Source organism: Panthera onca, chromosome B2 (genome assembly GCF_046562875.1).
Source record: "Panthera onca isolate mPanOnc1 chromosome B2, mPanOnc1 haplotype 2, whole genome shotgun sequence".
Lineage (NCBI taxonomy): Eukaryota > Metazoa > Chordata > Mammalia > Carnivora > Felidae > Panthera > Panthera onca.
This window is the reverse complement of record NC_138343.1, coordinates 141,588,353-141,606,675: the sequence shown is the minus strand read 5'-3', so window position 1 is coordinate 141,606,675 and position 18,323 is coordinate 141,588,353. Positions and strand designations below refer to the sequence as shown.

The following is an 18,323-nucleotide window of genomic DNA, read 5'->3' as shown; positions in this document are numbered from 1 at the left end:
AGTCACCAGTCGATGGAAGACATTGCAATGGGATCTCCAGGATGCTGAAGGAAAACTCTAGATTTATACTTTCAGTAAAAATGATAAGACATTAAAAATATTAAGATGAGATAGATATTTTATATAAATTAAAACAGTTTACCACCAATAGACTTTCAGTGATGGAAATGTGAAAAGATGCACTTCAGATAGAAGGTAAATAAATGATCTAGCCAGGGGTGCTGAGATTTAAGAAAAAATGTAGTGTGAAATAAGAGGCAACTATCTGGATAAACTAAATAAAAATGGATTGTACAAAACAAGAACAATGGCGAATGGGTATTAAAATATGTACTATTTAAAAATATATATACAGCAACTATATTTGGGATGGCATATATGGGGTTATAGTGTTCCAAGGTCACTGTCCAATTCAAGAGGAAGGTAGACTAAAAGTTAACATTAAACTTGGAGAATTTAATGGCACTTGTTGTAATTTCTAAGATAACCAATAAAAATGTAACCAACAAAAATGGTACAATGACTTATAAATTAAGAGAAAAAGAGGAATGATAAAAATCCAAAAGAAGGCATTAAAGGAGGGGAAAAGAAACAAAGAACAGGTAGTACATAGAGAAAGTATAGACAACATGGTAAAATTTAACCCCAAATATAGCAATTATTACATTGAATGTAAATGGACTAAATATCCCAGTTAAAAGATAAATATATCAGGCTAGATAAGAAAATCACATTCAATTATATGCCATTTATAATAGACCCGTATCTGAAGCCTGAGGGCACAGAGAGGTCCGAATTTTAAAAGATGGAAAAAGACAGGTCATGCAAATGCCAAAAGCAAGATGGTGTAGCTATAGCAGATAAAACACACTGTAGGGCAAGAATTATTAGAGAAAAAGAGGGTCATTTCATAATGAAAAAAGATAAATTCACTAGGAAAATAGTAAATTTTAATTGTATATATAAATGTGAATATATGGTCTAAAATTATATAATGCAAAAATGGAGAAAACCAAAGGAAGAAATAGACACCGTGGGAGATTTTATTATATGTTTCTCGGAAGTGATAGAACAAGCAGGCCAAAAAAAGAGGGGGAGAATATAAGATTAGAACTACATGCTTTCCAGACTTGACCCACTGAAATATTTAGAGTACTGTACCTAAGGGATGGAGAATATACATTCTTTTCAAATTTGACCAAATGGTTGAATGGGCTAAGCACTGGTCTCAAGAAATTAGAAAAATGAACACCAAAATAAAATAAAATAAAATAAAATAAAATAAAATAAAATAAAATAAAATAAAGAATTTAAAAATAACACAAATTAGTTAAGTAGAAAACAAACATAAAACAGAGTCTCAACAAAACTAGAAGTTGATTCTTTGAAAAGGCTAATAAAATTGACAAACCTCTAGTAGGACCACTTAAGAGAAAAAGGCACAATTTATCAGTATTGGGAACCAAAAGGAGTTATCACTATAATGTAAACATTAAAAGAAGATATTATAAATACTTTTAGGTCAGTAATATTAAATTTTAGATGAAATAAAAAATTCCTAGAAAAATACAGCTTACCCAACTGGTCCATGATGTAGAGAACTTGCTCGTGAAGTAGAGACTAGTAGTCCTATGAATATTACAGAAACAGAATCAGTGACTTAAAAAAATCTTCTCCCAAAGAAACTACAGACTTGGTTGACTTTACTGGTGAACTCTACCAAAAATCTAAGGAGAAAATAATTCCAATATTGAATCCTTCCAGTTAATAGAAAAGAGCAGACCCCCCAACTTGCGAGGTTAGTGAAACGTTGATACCAAGGACAGTACAAAAGAGAGAATCTCAATTATGAACATACTTGTAAAAGTCTTAAAGATACTGACAACCTAAATCTAGTAATAGTTTAAAAGATAATATAATCTGTCCAAGTTGGATTTATATCAAGAATGTAAACTTGTTTGGCAGTGAAAATTGATCAGAGTAATTCACCGTATTAACCAACAAAAAGGGGAAAAATTAATCCTCAATACATGCAAAAAAAAAAAGTCTGATAAAATTCAACTATTCATGAAAAAGATACATTTAGCAATCCATGAAGAGAATTTCCTTAACCTAATAAAAAGGGTGTCTAAAGAACAAAAAGCAAGAGACATCATACTTAATAGCAAAAATATTAACACTTTCCTTTTGAGGAGAATGTCTGTTATCAACAATTTTATGTAACATTGTGCTAAATGTTCTAGCCAGCTCTATAAGGCAAGAAAAAGGCATAAAAAGGTACAGGGATGGGAAAGCAAGAAACAAAACGTGTTTGCAGGTGATAAGCTTGTCTACATAGAAAATCCAAAAGAATCTACAGAGACCATATTTTATCAATTTTATGACACATTAAATTTTATGACACATTAAAAATTATTTTAACATCTGTAATTGGGCTGCATCTCACAATAGATGAACAGTTGTAATTAAGTCGGAAGCCTCTTATCTGTTCGGGCTGCTATAGCAAAACACCAGAGGCTGGGTGGCTTATAAACAACAAACATCTATTCTCACAGTTCTGGAAGCTGGATGTCCACGATCATGGCACCAACATGGGCATGTTCTGGTAAAACACCTTTTCCAGCTCATAGCTGGCACTTCTTGCTGTGTCCTCACATGTGGAGAAGGTGAGAAGTCTCAGTGAGGTCTCTTTTATAAGAACCCTAATCCCAGGGAGCCTGGGTGGCTCAGTCAGTTAAGCGTCTGACTCTTGATTTCTGCTCAGGTCATAATCTCACAGTTCCTGAAATCGAGCCCCACGTCAGGATATAGAATTCTCTCTCTGCCCCTTTCCTGCTCATTCTTTCTCTTACAAAATAAACTTAAAAAAACAAACTCTAATCTCATTTGTGAAGTCTCCACCCTCATGACCTAAGCACCTCCCAAAGATCCCACCTCCTAATTCCATCATCTTTGGGGGTTAAGATGTATCTCAACATATGAATTTTGGGGGGACACAAACATTCAGCCCATAGAACCTTAAGAATAATAGTATATATATGGTATATCTTATAATGGTATAGTATAGTATGGTATATGGGTGGTGTGTTAGGTATACTGAAATACAGTAAATTGTTAGAATTTCATGAGAGTTTAACAATGATGTAGTCAACACACACACACACACACACACATTTTGTATCCTACTACTAAAAAATTTTTTATTCTATCTTGATGAACACACTTCAAAAACTAATACTGCACTTGACCATAGAGCAAACCTTAATAAATTTTAAAAAGTAGATGTTTATCTAGGTAGGGCATATTCTCAGGTCACGATCCAAAAAATTTGGAGTAAACAATTTTTAAATGCCAAACAAACCCTTAACTACTGGAAAAGTAGTCTCCCTTGGATGAAAGAGTAAATAAAAGCAAATTAAACTAGAAAGTAATGAAAAGGCAAACATCAATTTCATGCCAAAATGCATAGGGTGCAGTTAAAGCTATAATCAGGAAAATACAGAAGTTTAAATGTCTTTACTATTAAGTGAGAAAGACTAAAGATAATGAAATCTAGTGCTTTTAATTAAGAAATTAAGAAAAGGAAAAAATAGGAAAACACAAATTTAAAGAGGCAAATTAAAGATAAGTTGAAGTTAATGGAAAATGTTTAAAAAAACCAACAGAAAAAAATGAAATAGGCTGTATAAATCCCAATGTTATTTGAAAATGTCAATAAAATTGAATAACCTTGAGAAACCTAATTAAAGGAAATAAGGGGAATGGTTTGTTACTTAATAAATGGTATATGCAGTATAACTATCTCTCAGCAAGGTGATGTTGGCCCTCTACCTCACTCCATTTATAAACTATATTCCAAGATGCTTTGAAGACTTGCTATTAGCCTAAACAAACCCTGCAATCCTAACACTCTAACACACAGATTTATGTAGGTAGTTCTGCTGCCCACTACTTCTATTATACACAGAATAATATCCTAAACAGTCATTTACGGTCCACTGAAATGCTTTCCCATCAGCTAACATCTTTCCCATGTACATAGACCCACTTTGCTATTTGTCAAATTCCTAATCCTCTCCTCTCAAATATTTCTTGACCTCTGTTCACAATTAATTACTTCTATCATTTGTACTCTCCTACCTCACTGAGATAGAGGTTATTATACAGGCATAAACAGTTTGCCCTATATGACAGTGAGTTTCAAATCTCTCTTCCACCACCTTGGAAAAGGCAGGCATTGTAATCAGCTGTTTCCTTCCTGCCCATCCAAGTCACAGAGCTGTGCGTTCAGATTAAGTGAATTCAATATCGTACTTACTGGTCAGGAGAGACTAGCCAACTTTACTATTTTGAGATGGTCAGTATTTTTCTGTTCATGACAATCATCTGAAAACATTTATGTTTAGTATGGTAATTAGCTAAGAACAAACCTGGACAGAACATAGTTTGCTCCCTTTTTCCTGCTTCCACACAATAATGTACTCACATCAACCTAGCAGTCTAAGGTTTTGGAAGCTGTTATGAAATCCTATAAGAAGAGAATTCTTGTATCTCTCAAGTCTTACAGATAATGTAGCATGAGGTTATTACATATATTATTGCAGTGGTCCCTGCTGGCAACATTCAAGTCATAAATTCTTAACCATATTATGAATTTGAGGTTTTTTCAACGTAATGTGATGGTTGAAAAAGGCACCAAGACCCAAACTCAGAAGAATAACCAGTAATCACATTTCATCCAGAATAGAAGGCTAGCCAAAGAAAATATCCCATAGTTCTCTCCACACCTGCAAAGAAACAAGCCAAATTAAAAAACAAAACAAAATATTTAATAGGCATTTTTACAATTGCAGTACAAATTATCACTTCAAATAAACATTACAGGGTTTTTATTAATCACTAGTCACCCAATAAATAATTTTTGCAGCTTTCTGAGAAAATTGCTTCATTACAAAGTGAATGTTTTAATGCATTACTTTGTTTGTACTTCTACGTATCAGGAAAATTTTATTGTATCTTGAATTTCAACAACTTTAAACTTTTACAGGAATTGCTTGGGCAGATGTCCTAATTTCAGTCACTTACTGGAACAAACTTTAAAATCAGGCAAGATGTTGGAGAAAATTACATTAGAAAAGGGAATATAATGTTGGGGTCACAGAGACAATATTGAATTATAAAGTTCTGTGCTTCAAATCCTCTGCAGTGAACTGGACCGTCTTACAGAGTAGTAATGAAAGAAACTGCACGGCCTGTATGGGAGCAGAGAAAGACCAAAAATAAAAAACCCACAGGATGAAATCCCCAGGATGGCAGCTGCTCATTGTCCAGATTATTCAACCAACTCTGCTGTGAGCCTAGGGAACCTACAAACTATCAAAGCACTGATTTAAAAAATAAATAAGGCAATTCCAATTGTCCTTTTTTTAAAGAGAACATTGGTGTGTGAACCTTACCTATATGATCACCTCAAAATTCAGTCTACGTTGTTCACCAAATTTGAACACCTCTTACCACATAATGTTTGTTCAATTCTTTATGTTAAACTACTGATAATTTTTCTTGTGACCTGCGCCTCCTGAGGTCAACATAATTCTGTGTTACTAGTTAATGTCAGACTCTTACGAGCCACCAGCGTGATGAGCACCTTTCTTAATTAAAATTCTGTTCTCTGTCCCACTTATGGCTACTTGCCTCTAGAAGAAGAAACCTTAAAATTAGGCCTATTTCCATCACTGCAAGTCACTGCTGTGATACACATACCTGCTTTCAAATTCACCTCCTTTTTGATGGGAAAAAGAGGCGACAGAGGAAAGAACATTTGAATTAAGAAATCTTTGATTCCGTTCCCAATCGTACCCTCAGTAGCAAAGTGGATCCCGGCAAATCGTTTCACTTCTCCGGGACGCTTACCGATCTTGTGTTCCTTCTCCCCCTAACTCTTCAAGAATGATGTTGTTTACTTGTGTTTACGAGACGTAACGGGATATGAAGTACTTACTACAGAAAACGTCCTCGTCAGCTAAGGCCAGAAACATCATCTTTTACCACTGGTCAATCACATAGACTCTCAGTTTATCTCTGTGGGTCACTAATACCTTTTTCTCTAATCGGTTTTCAGATGAAATGCGATGAATGTGGTGGTTTTCTTTTTGTTTTGAGCGCCAAATTTAAATAACCTGCAGTGTATCCGGATAGTGGCAATGAGAAATAATTCTGAAACCCTAGAGGTAAAAACAGAGTGGTTACCCCCCAGGCAGGATGATTATCACCATCCTAACCGTTAGCATTTAGTGCAGGAATTCTCCGGTCACGTTAGGGATAACACAGAATCACTGCTGTAGGACTCTAGGGCCTTAAAAACTCCTAAATACGGTATGTGGCACAGTAAGATTTCACCAGTGAATTTCTTGTTACCGAAAATACGGTATCCTCTCCAAACGGATTCTACACCTTATAACCTTATTCTTAAAATGTAAACTAATATTTAGGTGATACCTTTCTAAATGATGGACTAGGGCAAGAAGTGGTGTTGCAAATGTATAGAAAAATGTATAGACAAAAACAATAAGCCTAATAAACAGATAGCTAAGCAAACCCAAAAATGCTGCCCTGGGGTTTCTTATATAGGGAGGCACAGGCTAAAATAAATATTCTTCATAATACAACAATGAGGACCAATGTCATGTGCCGGTATGGGTTTTCACGGTTTGTGCTTTTACTTGGTATGGAATGTAAGAGGAGAAAGAGGCCGCGAGGTTTTCTCTCATAGGGAAGAGTCAGTGTATAAAAACCAGTTTAGTACACGTGGGCTCAAGACTGTAGCACTTTATGGGGCAGGCACTATCCAAGACATGATGCGGGAAGGAGTCTGCAGCCGGCTTCAGCTCAGGTTCAGCAAATGGGATATACTTCAGACCCAAAACCGTGTGGGACACCATTTCTCACGTGATCAGGGTCAGTCTACACGTATATAAGTAAACACAAGGGCTCACAGGAATGTATACTCATTTGGTTGCTCTATTGGGGGCTTCCAACTTTTACTATTTTTTGTAACCTCGTATCAGCAGGCCAGGTATATAGCTCTTAATGGTCCCAGACACCTTTTAGTTTTATGGATCAACCTTCAGGTGGTTCACCGTAAAGTTATTCCCAATATCTGTAAGATACAAACAAAAATTTAAAAAACCCACATACACACATAAATTGAAAAACCATTTAAAATCCAATGAGAGAGAGACTCTCGGACATTATCAGCTAGATTCTCTTTCCTCAAGTCTACACGCTGACTCTAACCAGATTCTAGGAAACTAAAATGCACACGTCTGGAATAAAACGTATCTTGGTGGCTGAATAATTATCTTATTGAATAAGAGACACGAGAGTGACAGAAGGACAACCGTGTTGTCAGTGTGCCTTTAAATAGAGGTCTCTTTTGACCCGGGAGGGTGAGGCCAAGGTGGGGGGCTGTGCCCTGGAAAGAGATGCCAGAGGGAAGAAGGCACACGTTCTCGGAAAGAGCTGTGGTCCATGCCTCCTGCTCATGTTTCTGCCAGCGGGTCAAACACCTGCAGCACGGTCCTCTTGTCCTTGTCACTGATTGTCATCCAGTGACCCAAGTCGTTCGGCCCGTGCTCCGGTGGCAGGTCGTCGGCCGCTGAGGCGCTGATTTGCAGCGAGGCTGTGTGTGCTCTTCCAAGGCTCCCAGTCCCGGGGTCCAGTGGGTCCGAGTTCTTGGAAAGCCAGGCATTCTTCAACAGGTGAGTGTCGTGGAGCAGGTTCCAGAAAGGATCCTGGTAATCACCAAGAAGGGAGGCCGCCTCTGGCCGTGTCTCCTTGGTACCATCCGCTTGGGCACCAGCAGCAGACAAGGGGCCAGGACGAGCCGGTTGTGGAAAGAGCACGCCCTGGTCAGGCCGGGGCGCGGGGGGACAGTCGCTGCTGCTACAGGTGAGGCTCTGGAGAAGCTGGCTGTTGCTCTGCAGCACCTGCAGGTGGAAGGCTGCGGGGGCGGACTTCTTCCTCCTCGGGGGCGCCTGCGGCGCGGGGGACAGCACCTCCAGAGGGGGTGGCGGGGTGGCTCCGGCCGCAGGAGGGGCGTCGTTGGGCACCGGCTTCCCCCCACTTGCCTTCCTGTCAGTCCCCTTCCTGGGCTGAAGTGTTCTCGGTTTGGGAACAGGAGGGACGGCTGCTAGAGGAGGGGTTTCAAGGCTGGTCTCTGGGGGCCCGATTGTGAAATGGACAGACTGTTGCCCACACTGTTCTTCCGGTGACTCAGGCTGAGAAAAGGCAGGACAGAGAGTATAAGTCAGTGAGAGGCCATGCTGGGGGAGCAGGCATCAGCACCCAGACGCTGTCTGCAGGGGAGCAGGGATGGGGCCGAGATGACATTCCAGCAAATTCAAGATTTGAGAATGTCCGGGATGCGCAAATGTAACCAGATACAAAATGGCACAGGAGAAACACGTATGAAGTACCAGGAGGTCCAACAAAATAGGAGTGGAAGCTTTAACACCAGGGCCACACGGTGACTATTTTGACACAAGTTTTTTGGGTTTTTTTTCCTGTTACTTTAGAAACGGGGTTATGCTCTTCCTTGATTAAAAGCAAACCTCCAAAAAAAAAAACCCAAAAAACAAAAAAAAAACCCGATCTTTTCTGAGGCCACGGCTTTGAAAATTCAGTGTGTACCATGCTAGGCTGAAGGAACCTCCCTTATAGTGTGCAGCTCACCGAAAGGCTAATGGATCGGCTTGCTCCTTAAGCCTTTGATTTTTAAATTTTTTTTTTTTAACGTTTATTTATTTTTGCGACAGAGAGAGACAGAGCATGAACGGGGGAGGGTCAGAGAGAGAGAGGCAGACACAGAATCTGAAACCGGCTCCAGGGTCTGAGCTGTCAGGACAGAGCCCGACGCGGGGCTCGAACTCATGAGCCGTGAGATCATGACCTGAGCCGAAGTCGGACGCTTAACCGACTGAGCCACCCAGGCGCCCCAAGCCTTTGATTTTTAAATACGGAAGATGGCAATTTTCGCACGGGAGTGTCACTTCCTTGGCCCCAATTCAAAACGATCGCAGAACCGCACGCAGCCAAAGGAAGCTTCCGTACTGCTGGGGGGCCGTTTGTACCGTCAGCATCAGCACGTCCTCTGGCTCTCTAGAAAACAAACTGCAAAAACCACCCCTTCTCCACCAGCCTTTTACTGTAAGCCCTGTGCAGTGGCCTGAGAAAATGAATCCATTTCTGCCCTGGCTCCCCAGAGACAAGACAGAACAGGGACAGGGGAAAGGAGGAGGAGGAAAGAGGTCTGCTCCCTAAGGAGGCCCGTCAGATGGACACGTGTGACTCGCAAATGGAGAGGCAGACAGATGCTGGACACACAGAGCAGGCGTCAAAGCCACAACGCACACTTTCCACAGGTGGAAAAGCAGCGGTCACCCTGTAATGACCGGCCAAGGGATTACCGAGGGTCCCGTTACTAGAACACTGGGATCAAACGGAAGATCCAGATGTCTCTACGGGTGCCAGTCTTTGGGCTGCGACTGTCCTGACAAACTCATGTCTTTGAAGCAGCAAGCGAGGCTGAGAAGCTTGAGAGCGAGAGCAAAAAACAATCTGCAAGAAAAGTGGCAAGAGAAGCCGTCGAAGCCCCGGCGTCCGAGCCGCCCACGAGCTCGTCGACACCGCTAATCCAGGAACCCGCTGTCGGTTTTCTGGCGCAAATCACGTGTGTACGTGTGCGACCAGATATACACGAGCGGGAAACACAGCAGCGCGTGGAGAAGCGCATCCCACGGCGGCTCCATCTGGGGGCTCAGACGGAACGTTTGGGAAGCGCGACACCTCCAAGCTGCTCCATGGCAGTGACAGATTCCTGGCTTTTCGGCTCAGTTAGGGCCAACGACGCGGCGGGGATATGAAGGAGGAAGCGACGGCCAAGCAGTTTCTCACGGACGCGGCCGTGTCTGGGAATCCTCTAAGCAGACGCTGGAGCTACGCGGGAGTAAGGGACTTCGCTCCGGGTGCTTACCTTTCCGGTCCTCCTCAAGGTTGGCTTCTTGATGGCAGGAACCCTGGGTGCAGGCCGACGGGGCAGGAGCGGGGCCACCGCTACTGGGGGCTCTGGTTTGGAAGTCCCTTGGTTCCTCAGGGCTGTGGCATTTACGGCTTCTCCTGGGATGCCTGAAACATACGGTCGTATGGATGGTGACGTGGGCAGGACAGGGCAGTGCGCGGCATGATTTAATAGTCAGACGGTCTGCTACACGCTAATGCTAATTTACTCAGGTGATGTCTTTCCTTTTTGTTCTAAAAACAACCACGGCAAAATCTTTGGGGGGACGTCAGGACCAACCAGCTAGGTTTAGCCCCCAGCTTCTCATGTTCACCTTCTCGACACGGATTGGTCTTCATGGGGGGGATCAGTGAGGCCCAGGCATTATACACAAAGTTTTATGTGTACGTGTGTTTCTCTCAGGGGAGGTAATCTGAAACTTCTCAAAATCTCTGCAGGGCCCACGACCAAGGAAATGTCAAGTTGGGCTCCTGGGTAGATTTCGAGCCTCAAACCTCTCCTAACCGCCACATTCATAAAACTTCTTTAAAAAGCTTTATTGGGGTGCCCAGGTGGCTCGGTCAGTTAAGCATCCAACTTCAGCTCAGGTCATGATCTCACAGTTCGTGGGTTCGAGCCCTGCACTGGGCTCTGCTCTCAGCACAGAGCCTACTTCGGATCCTCTGTCTCCCTCTCTCTCTGCCCCTTCCTCTCTCTCAAAACAAAACAAAAAAACAAAAAAATATTAAAAAAAAGTAGCTTTACTGAGATATAATTCACATGCCATGAAATTCATCCTTTTTAAGAACACAGTTTAGTGGTTTTTTAAGTATATTCCTAGAATTGTACAACTACCACCACTATCTTTCCAGAACATTCTCATTACCGCAAAAAGGAACCCTGTCCCCATTAGCAGTTACCCCCCACCCCCATTCTCCCCTCCCAGCCCCTGGAAACAACTAGTATGTTTCTGTCTGAGTAGATTTGCCTATTCTGGACACTTTGTATAAATGGATTCATACAATATAAAGCCTTTTGTGTTTAGCTTCTTTCCCTCAGCATAATATTGTTAAGATGTACCCATGATAAAGCATATATATGAGTGCTTTTTTCTACAATTTTTTTTAACATTTATTCATTTTTGAAAGAAAGAGAGAGACAGAGTGCGAATGGGGAAGGGGCAGAGAGAGAGGGAGACACAGAATTCGAAGCAGGCTCCAGGCTCCAAGCTGTCAGCGTGGAGCCCGACGCGCGGCTCGAACCCACAGACTGCAAGATCATGACCTGAGCTGGTCGGCCACCCAACCGACTGAGCCACCCAGGCACCCCTGTATGAGTGCTTTTTAAGGCTGAATAATATTCCACTATATGGTTACACTACATCTTACCCACTCATCAGTTGATGGTCATGTGGGTGGTTGGCTACATCTGTACAATTATTTATTATTATTATTGTTACTTGAGAGAGAGAGAGAAAACACCAGCAGGGGAGAGGGCAGAAGGAGACAGAGACAATCCCAAGCAGCCTCCATGCTCAGTGCAGAGCCTGACATGGGCCCGATCCCATGACCCTGGGATCATGACCTGAGCCGAAACCAAGAGGGACATGCAACTGACTGAGCCACCAGGTGCCCCATAATTTTATTCCTTTTTTTTTTTTTTTCACAAAAAAGAAACCACTCATGATAGTTATTCTACAACGTTTCTTGACCTCTTAATTCATGCCCCCTTAAATGTTACTTGGGATTCCAAGTAAGGTACATATCCTGACTAAAAGCAAACAGACAGCTAGACTGGGTACCGCTTTCCAGAGGGCATGATCTCCCCTCCCCAAAACAAAAAATGTTAGTACCAGCAATTTTGAATGCATGGTGGGGATCCCAAGTTAAAATATGATTAACATGGGCTTCAAGGGAAATAACAGCACCAAAAAATTAACAGGCAGTTTGGCGAAAAGGTCCCTGCCAGACAGTAAATAATCTATACTCGCTAGTGATTTGAAAAGTAGGTTTTAGGCCTGAAATAGGGACGTGTCCCTAACTATCCTTTTTTTATGGAGCCAGTGGAATGAATTAGTGCCTGGAGCATTATCCTTTTTTAAAATTCTTTGTTTATTTCAGTCTCTCCTTTAAAGTGCTTCTTAATAATCCTGGGCTTATTTCTATATACTTACTGAATTTTAAGTATCTATTTTTAGGGGCAACTGAGAGCTCAGTTAGTTAAGGGTCTGACTCTTGATTTCAGCTCAGGTCACGATCTCACGGTTCGTGGGTTTGAGCCCTGCATCGGGCTCCGTGCTGATAGCACGGAGCTTGCTTGGGATTCTCTCTCTTCCTCTCTCCCTCTGCCCCTCCCACACACGTGTGCTCTCTTTCCCAAAGTAAATAAATAGGTAATTTTAAACGAATAGTAAAATTTAGCAGTTCAGTTTTATCAAATGTTGCTAAAGGGTGTTTCCATTTAATACTGCCTCCAGAAAGAAGAAAGTTACTTTCTCTTCTAGGTCCCTTCTAGTAGGAAGAGGCAAAGAAAAGACCAGAAGCAGAACCCCAGCGGACCACTCACCCCCTCTCGCTTCCAGGAGACATCGGATGGCTGCTTCTGCCTCCTGGGCATTGGTAGTTTTGATCTGCTTGACATTGTAGGGTTTACTTATCCCCGTCCTGGCTTTGGGCTTCAGGACAGAGTCAAGAAGAAAAGCAATGTTAACACAGGCAGGCAAACAGACTCACCTGGTCTGATCCCTGCCTGCTGATCTGTTCACAAGCGTGTGATGCAAGGGGCTCCGTCAGATGGTGGTTAAGACGCAAACTCCGATCCAGACCGCATCCCTCAAGCCTCTGTCCCCCCGGAGTACTCTGAGACGAATGCAGTAATACTGAGACCTGACCTCCTGTCCCCAGCCGGATGGTTACAGGTCTTGGCAATGCGGCCTAACCACCGTCTGCTTTGTTAACCAGGTAAAAGCCAGAAAGCATCATCAGAGGCCACTTTTTTGGCAGCTCAGCACAATTCTTGACACACCTTCCACGTTTTCTCAAAAGTGCCCTTTCTGCCTCTTCACCCAAACCTCTGGGTTGCCACTGATGGCCTGCCTTCACTACCATCAACTGCTGAGGCCTAGCTGTTCGTTCCCTCCCCTGCCGTCACACGGGACATCTGGCCCAGCCGCCGCACCCCCCTGGGACAGCCTGCCTCCACCCGGCACCCCGGCTTCACCTCCCGTGCTCTATTCCTCTGACCTCCACCTACTGTCTTCCTACGCAGCTCACTGCCATCTTCTGGAACTTTCTACCTCTACAATCCTCCCTGTTGTTATCACTAGCATTCCCTTACTGCGAAATTGAGGCCCCATTACCTCTTCTCTCAAGACAACTGATCAGAATTTCTCCTATTTTGCCTTCCATCAAGCACTTGTCTACACACACCAAGGTCCAAGTCAAGCCTCGGAAGGGAGAGAAGCAGAGGGGTCTGGAAACAGTCCCACCACACAGGGACACGTGGGATTTTTTTTTTCGTCAAACGTGATTTTCTCTCTAACCCTCTTACAACCATATGAAAACCCTATAAAAGACCTAAACTATGGGTTTGGGAAAGAGCTGTCAGGCAGAGGGTAAAGAGATATTAGTCTATATATTCACTGAAGAGGTGATCCTGCCTGATCTCAGGGGCTGGAGGCGAGCCACGGGGCAGACCCCTGGGGTTTGGAACGCTGGCCCACTTTGCTTTGAGCAGAACCTGAAAGAACTCACTGCGTGCTGGGGCGCTCCTGGCAGAAGTTTTGCCGTCTGCAAAATCGAGTACTGCCCGTGGGTGCCAGAGGAGATGGACACGTCCGAAGCCGACTTTTTCACCATCAAACCAGCTGTGAAAACCAACAAGGCAGAGTCCCCATCTCAGTGAGGTCACTGGCTGCTTTGGAGCCATGTCCCAGCTAGCTGGGAGCCGGGCCAACCACACACGTTCGTAGGGTCCGAGCCCGGGGGGCTGGTGGGCATTCGCAGAGTCGATACTAACTTTCTCCTTTGATTCTCAAGCAGTTTGTGACTATTCTCTGGAGAAATATTATTTGAACACAAATTTTAATCTAACATCCTGGGGGGGGGGGGATTCAAATCTGATATAAAAGCCAATTCATTTTTAAGTGGTTTAAAACACACTGCAGTTATTAGGACTCAGTTTTAAAAGTGGTTTGTGGACAAAAATCTAAAAACCAAAAACAAAAAACCAAAGCAGAGGAATAAATGCATTAAATTACACTTATGGTCATTCAGAAATCATGTTTTAGAATGTTCAATGACATAGACATTAGACGAAAGACAAAAAAATGGCCGCCAATTTTGTAAAAAATAAATAACTGTATGTAGGTGTAGATACATATATTTAGGAAAAAAAATGGAAATGTTGTGATTAACAATTGTTATCTGTAGACAGCCAAGTGAATTTTTAAAAGTTCTGTATTTATCTATTTTGGTAAAATTTCCACAATATGACCTAAATTTTATTTATTTAGTATTTTATTCTCTGAGTGTTAACTCAGAAAAGTAAAGAATACACATAAAAAGTCATGTGCTTCTGGCTCACCATCCATTACTCTTGTGACGTAAGCCAAGGTAAACCTAAATGGGAAGTAAAGCCTGAGGAAAATCCCTGTGTCTGACTGTGACACGTTTGGGGTGAGGAGAGAAGTAAACAGTAGAGGTAAAACAGAAGGTGCTCAAAAGCACACCACAAATATCTTTGCAGGTTGTTGAGGAAAAGCTTGAGGGCCAAGCACTGGTTCTGGGGGAGCAGGAAGAGGGGCACTTTCCTCGGGCTCACGGGGAAGGGCCTGTCCTCAGGTGGCCGGATGCTGGAGGCCACAGGCCTTGGCCTGCAGAAGACAGGACGCCCGGTTTGAGGCGGCCCTGAGGTCGCCTGGAGTGTTGGGCGTCTGGGCTTACTGGAACCCTGGGAAGCAGGGAGAGGGCGGGCAGCAGGCACGGACAGAAGGCCGCTTCTGCAGGAGTGGGGAGGAAGGTGCTGGAAGGTCCTCGCTCAGCGGTCGCCTCAACTTTCCATTCTCTACTGTCTCAAACAGAAAGCGCCTTAAAGCGAACCGCAGCTACGGGAGAGTGAACAGCTTTGTCAAAGCTTCACATAGTTTCCCACGAGAAACACGACCATCTCTGATACGAAGACAGAGAGGAGCCTGAGGCGGGGAAGGCGCTGGGGACCCGGGTGAGGCAGCAGCGGACTCAGAGGGAGGTGCTGAGTAGCAGGCCACAGGCGGTTATTCCCAGCAGGCACGGTGTAAGCCGAAAGCAGCAAAGTCTTACTTGGAGGGGGGGGTCTCTGCGGTGGGTGAGGTGGCCGAGGCCTAGTGGGAACTGACAGAGACCTGCTTGGAGAACGGTGGCGGAAATCCCCGACTGCTTCCAGCTCCTGCGTGAGCTCCGCCAGGTCAGCATCATCTGGAGGACACGGCGGAATGCGGGTGAGGGGAGTCGGGGCTCAGACTCGGGTCTGTGCCGAGCTGATTGTGCAGGAGGGCCTCCCGAGGACAGGGGACCCCTCTCTGCTGGCGCGAGGGGCGGGGGAGGGAGGGCCACCCAATGCCTGCGTGGAACATGAGATAGGAACCGTGGACAAGACTTCTCGTCCAGACGTGAGGGACACGGAAATATTTCCAAGTGTAGGTGTGTTTCCTTCTGAAAAAACAAAGGAGGCTCTCACACAGAGTAGACGAGACCATCGGAAGACCAGAGCCCCTCGGTTTTAATTCCTCACTCGAACACAGGACAGCTGTTTGGGAAGCTGACCACGCTCTCTGCCATCCCGTGACAAGCTCCTCGTACGGAGAATCCCCGCTCACCCCTCATGTTCCAAGTCCCATAGCCCGCCGCCAGCTACCTCACAGGCGTTCACCCTCCTGGCTTGTCCTGCAAATAACCTTTGAAGACTAGGAGGGGCGTGAGGAGGTGACTGCTTTGGTTTCATTACATATATATTTATTACACATAAGTTCAGGACACTTTCAGATCTTTTTTCCCACACTACAACACAGCCCAGTTAACTTCATTTTGGCCTAGACATTCCACCCCTCACATTTCCAACAGCTCAAACTCATGGCTGTTTGAGGTTGGTGCTGGGGAGAAGCAGGGTTTCTCCTTCTAATGGGAATGTCTGATCACCCACAGCGTTGAGGACATGCCTTCTCGATGCCCACAAGGCGCCATGCTGCTCTAATTTTTTTTTTAATTTTTTAAATGTTTGTTTATTTTTGAGAGACAGAGACAGAGCATGAGCAGGAGAGGGGCCGAGAGAGAGGGAGACACAAAATCCAAAGGAGGCTCCAGGCTCTGAGCTGTCAGCACAGAGCCCAACGCGAGGCTTGAATTCACGAACTGTGGAATCACGACCTGAGCTGAAGTTGGACGCTTAACTGACTGAGCCACCCAGGCTCCCCTGCTCTGCTAATTTTTCATTCAAAGAAGCCTTTATGCTCATACATGCCCTCCCCTTGGGAGGCTTCCTAAATGACGGCCACCCCTGAAGAAAGGGACCATTTCCTGTCTGAAGAGCACATCCCTTCAGCCACTTTGGCTCCAGGGCAGGAGCCCTCCGGATGTGGGGTGCATAGAACCACCTCGATGCATGGACAAAGTCTGCTGCCTCCGTATTGGGCAGCAGACCCCAAACCCAGCTGTGTGCTCAGTCACCCGGGGAGCTTGATGAGATGCCAGATTTCCAGGGTCCCAGCCCACCCCTGCCAAAGCCACAGCTCCTTGATGGGGCTCAGCAGCCTGGAAGTTTAAAAGCTTCTGATGGTTCAATGCAGGCAGGCTCCTAACCAACTTTGGGGCTACTGCACAATCAAAGGGGCTTTGGGGTGTCTGCACCTCTCTTGGCAAATTATCTTCCCTGGGAGGCATCTCAATTCACTTTCACCCCGTTCTGTATTCTCAGTCCCAGCTTACAGGGTCCTGACACCTGCTAGGGTCCTGGACCCGCCGGGCACAGTGGTCCTCCAGTGCGGGAGGTACAGTGACCGAGAGCTAGAAGGCACTTGTGGCCGTGGGTGATACTCCTGACAGTCTGAGGCTGGAGCATGAACTACCCTACTTCCCAGCTCACGTAACACCAGAGGGTTTTTAAACTTACTCAAAAGGGCCATTATACTATATAACCTAGGGCTTTGCAGTTCAATCTGGAGGACTTCCAGTCCCTCTCTGCTTCAGTCTAAAATGACAGAATGATGCTAATTATCGTGTTAGTGTGCAATAACATATTGTATAAGTGTAACCATACACCAGCACTCAGGACCTAGATACCGTATGGACTTAGAGAGCATCTCGCTAAGTGAAATAAATCACACATAGAAAGACAAATACCATATGATTTCACTTATATGTGGAACCTAAAAGACAAAACAGACAAACAACAGCAAAAGAAAACCCCCCAGAAACTGACTCATACATCTACGAAACCAGTGATTGACTCGGCGGTGGGGGTGGGGGGTGGGGAACGGGCGAAATAGGTGAAGGGGATTAAGAGGTACAAACTTCCGCTTATAAAATAAGTCAGTCACAGAGATGAGAAGCATAGCATAGGGAATATAGTCAATAACATTGCTTTAACACACAGTGACAGACGGTAACTGCACTCACTGTGGCAACTACTGCGTAATGTACGGAATTACTGAGTCACCATGTTGTTCGCCCGAAACGAATATAACGTCATCTGTCAACTATACTTTCTTTGCGGTCAGTTGTACTTCAGTAAAAAGAAATGCCTATGTCTCTTACGGGATTGAAACAGAAAAGTTTTGGAGAGGAGAAACGAAATTACAAATGTAAAACCAGTTCAGAGCTGTGGCCATTTAAACATACAGAGGAAACGGGAATTAACATGAATCTGGTGTGTTATAAGGGTACCAGTTGTAAAAAAATAATAAAGTAAAGTAAAGTAAAGTAAAGTAAAGTAAAGTAAAATAAAGTAAAATAAAATAAAGTAAAATAAAATAAAATAAAGTAAAATAAAGTAAAGTAAAATAAAATAAAATAAAGTAAAATAAAATAAAATAAAGTAAAATAAAATAAAATAAAGTAAAATAAAATAAAGTAAAATAAAATAAAGTAAAAGTAAAGTAAAGTAAAGTAAAAGTAAAAGTAAAGTAAAATAAAATAAAATAAAGTAAAATAAAATAAAGTAAAATAAAATAAAGTAAAATAAAGTAAAAGTAAAGTAAAGTAAAAGTAAAAGTAAAGTAAAATAAAATAAAATA

At 43.4% G+C, this 18,323-nt stretch overlaps 1 protein-coding gene across 5 annotated transcripts in view; it reads right to left on the bottom strand.

Moving 5' to 3' along the window:
- Positions 1-4,807: 4,807 nt before the first annotated feature.
- The window catches only part of SYNJ2 (synaptojanin 2), a 106,565-nt gene continuing 93,049 nt past the window's right edge, over positions 4,808-18,323 (bottom strand). For 2 of the 5 annotated variants that reach the window (XM_060616999.3, XM_060617003.3), the window contains 5 exons: positions 15,376-15,510; positions 13,810-13,922; positions 12,623-12,731; positions 10,034-10,185; positions 4,808-8,279 (listed from right to left, as the gene is read on the bottom strand). In XM_060616999.3, the coding sequence (XP_060472982.3) occupies positions 7,542-8,279; positions 10,034-10,185; positions 12,623-12,731; positions 13,810-13,922; positions 15,376-15,510 (1,247 nt within the window). In that variant the 3' untranslated portion in view covers positions 4,808-7,541. Of the gene's footprint in view, positions 8,280-9,467; positions 9,619-10,033; positions 10,186-12,622; positions 12,732-13,809; positions 13,923-15,375; positions 15,511-18,323 lie in introns of all 5 variants that reach the window. The other 3 variants (XM_060617002.3, XM_078447514.2, XM_060617001.3) reach the window with 3 other exon arrangements.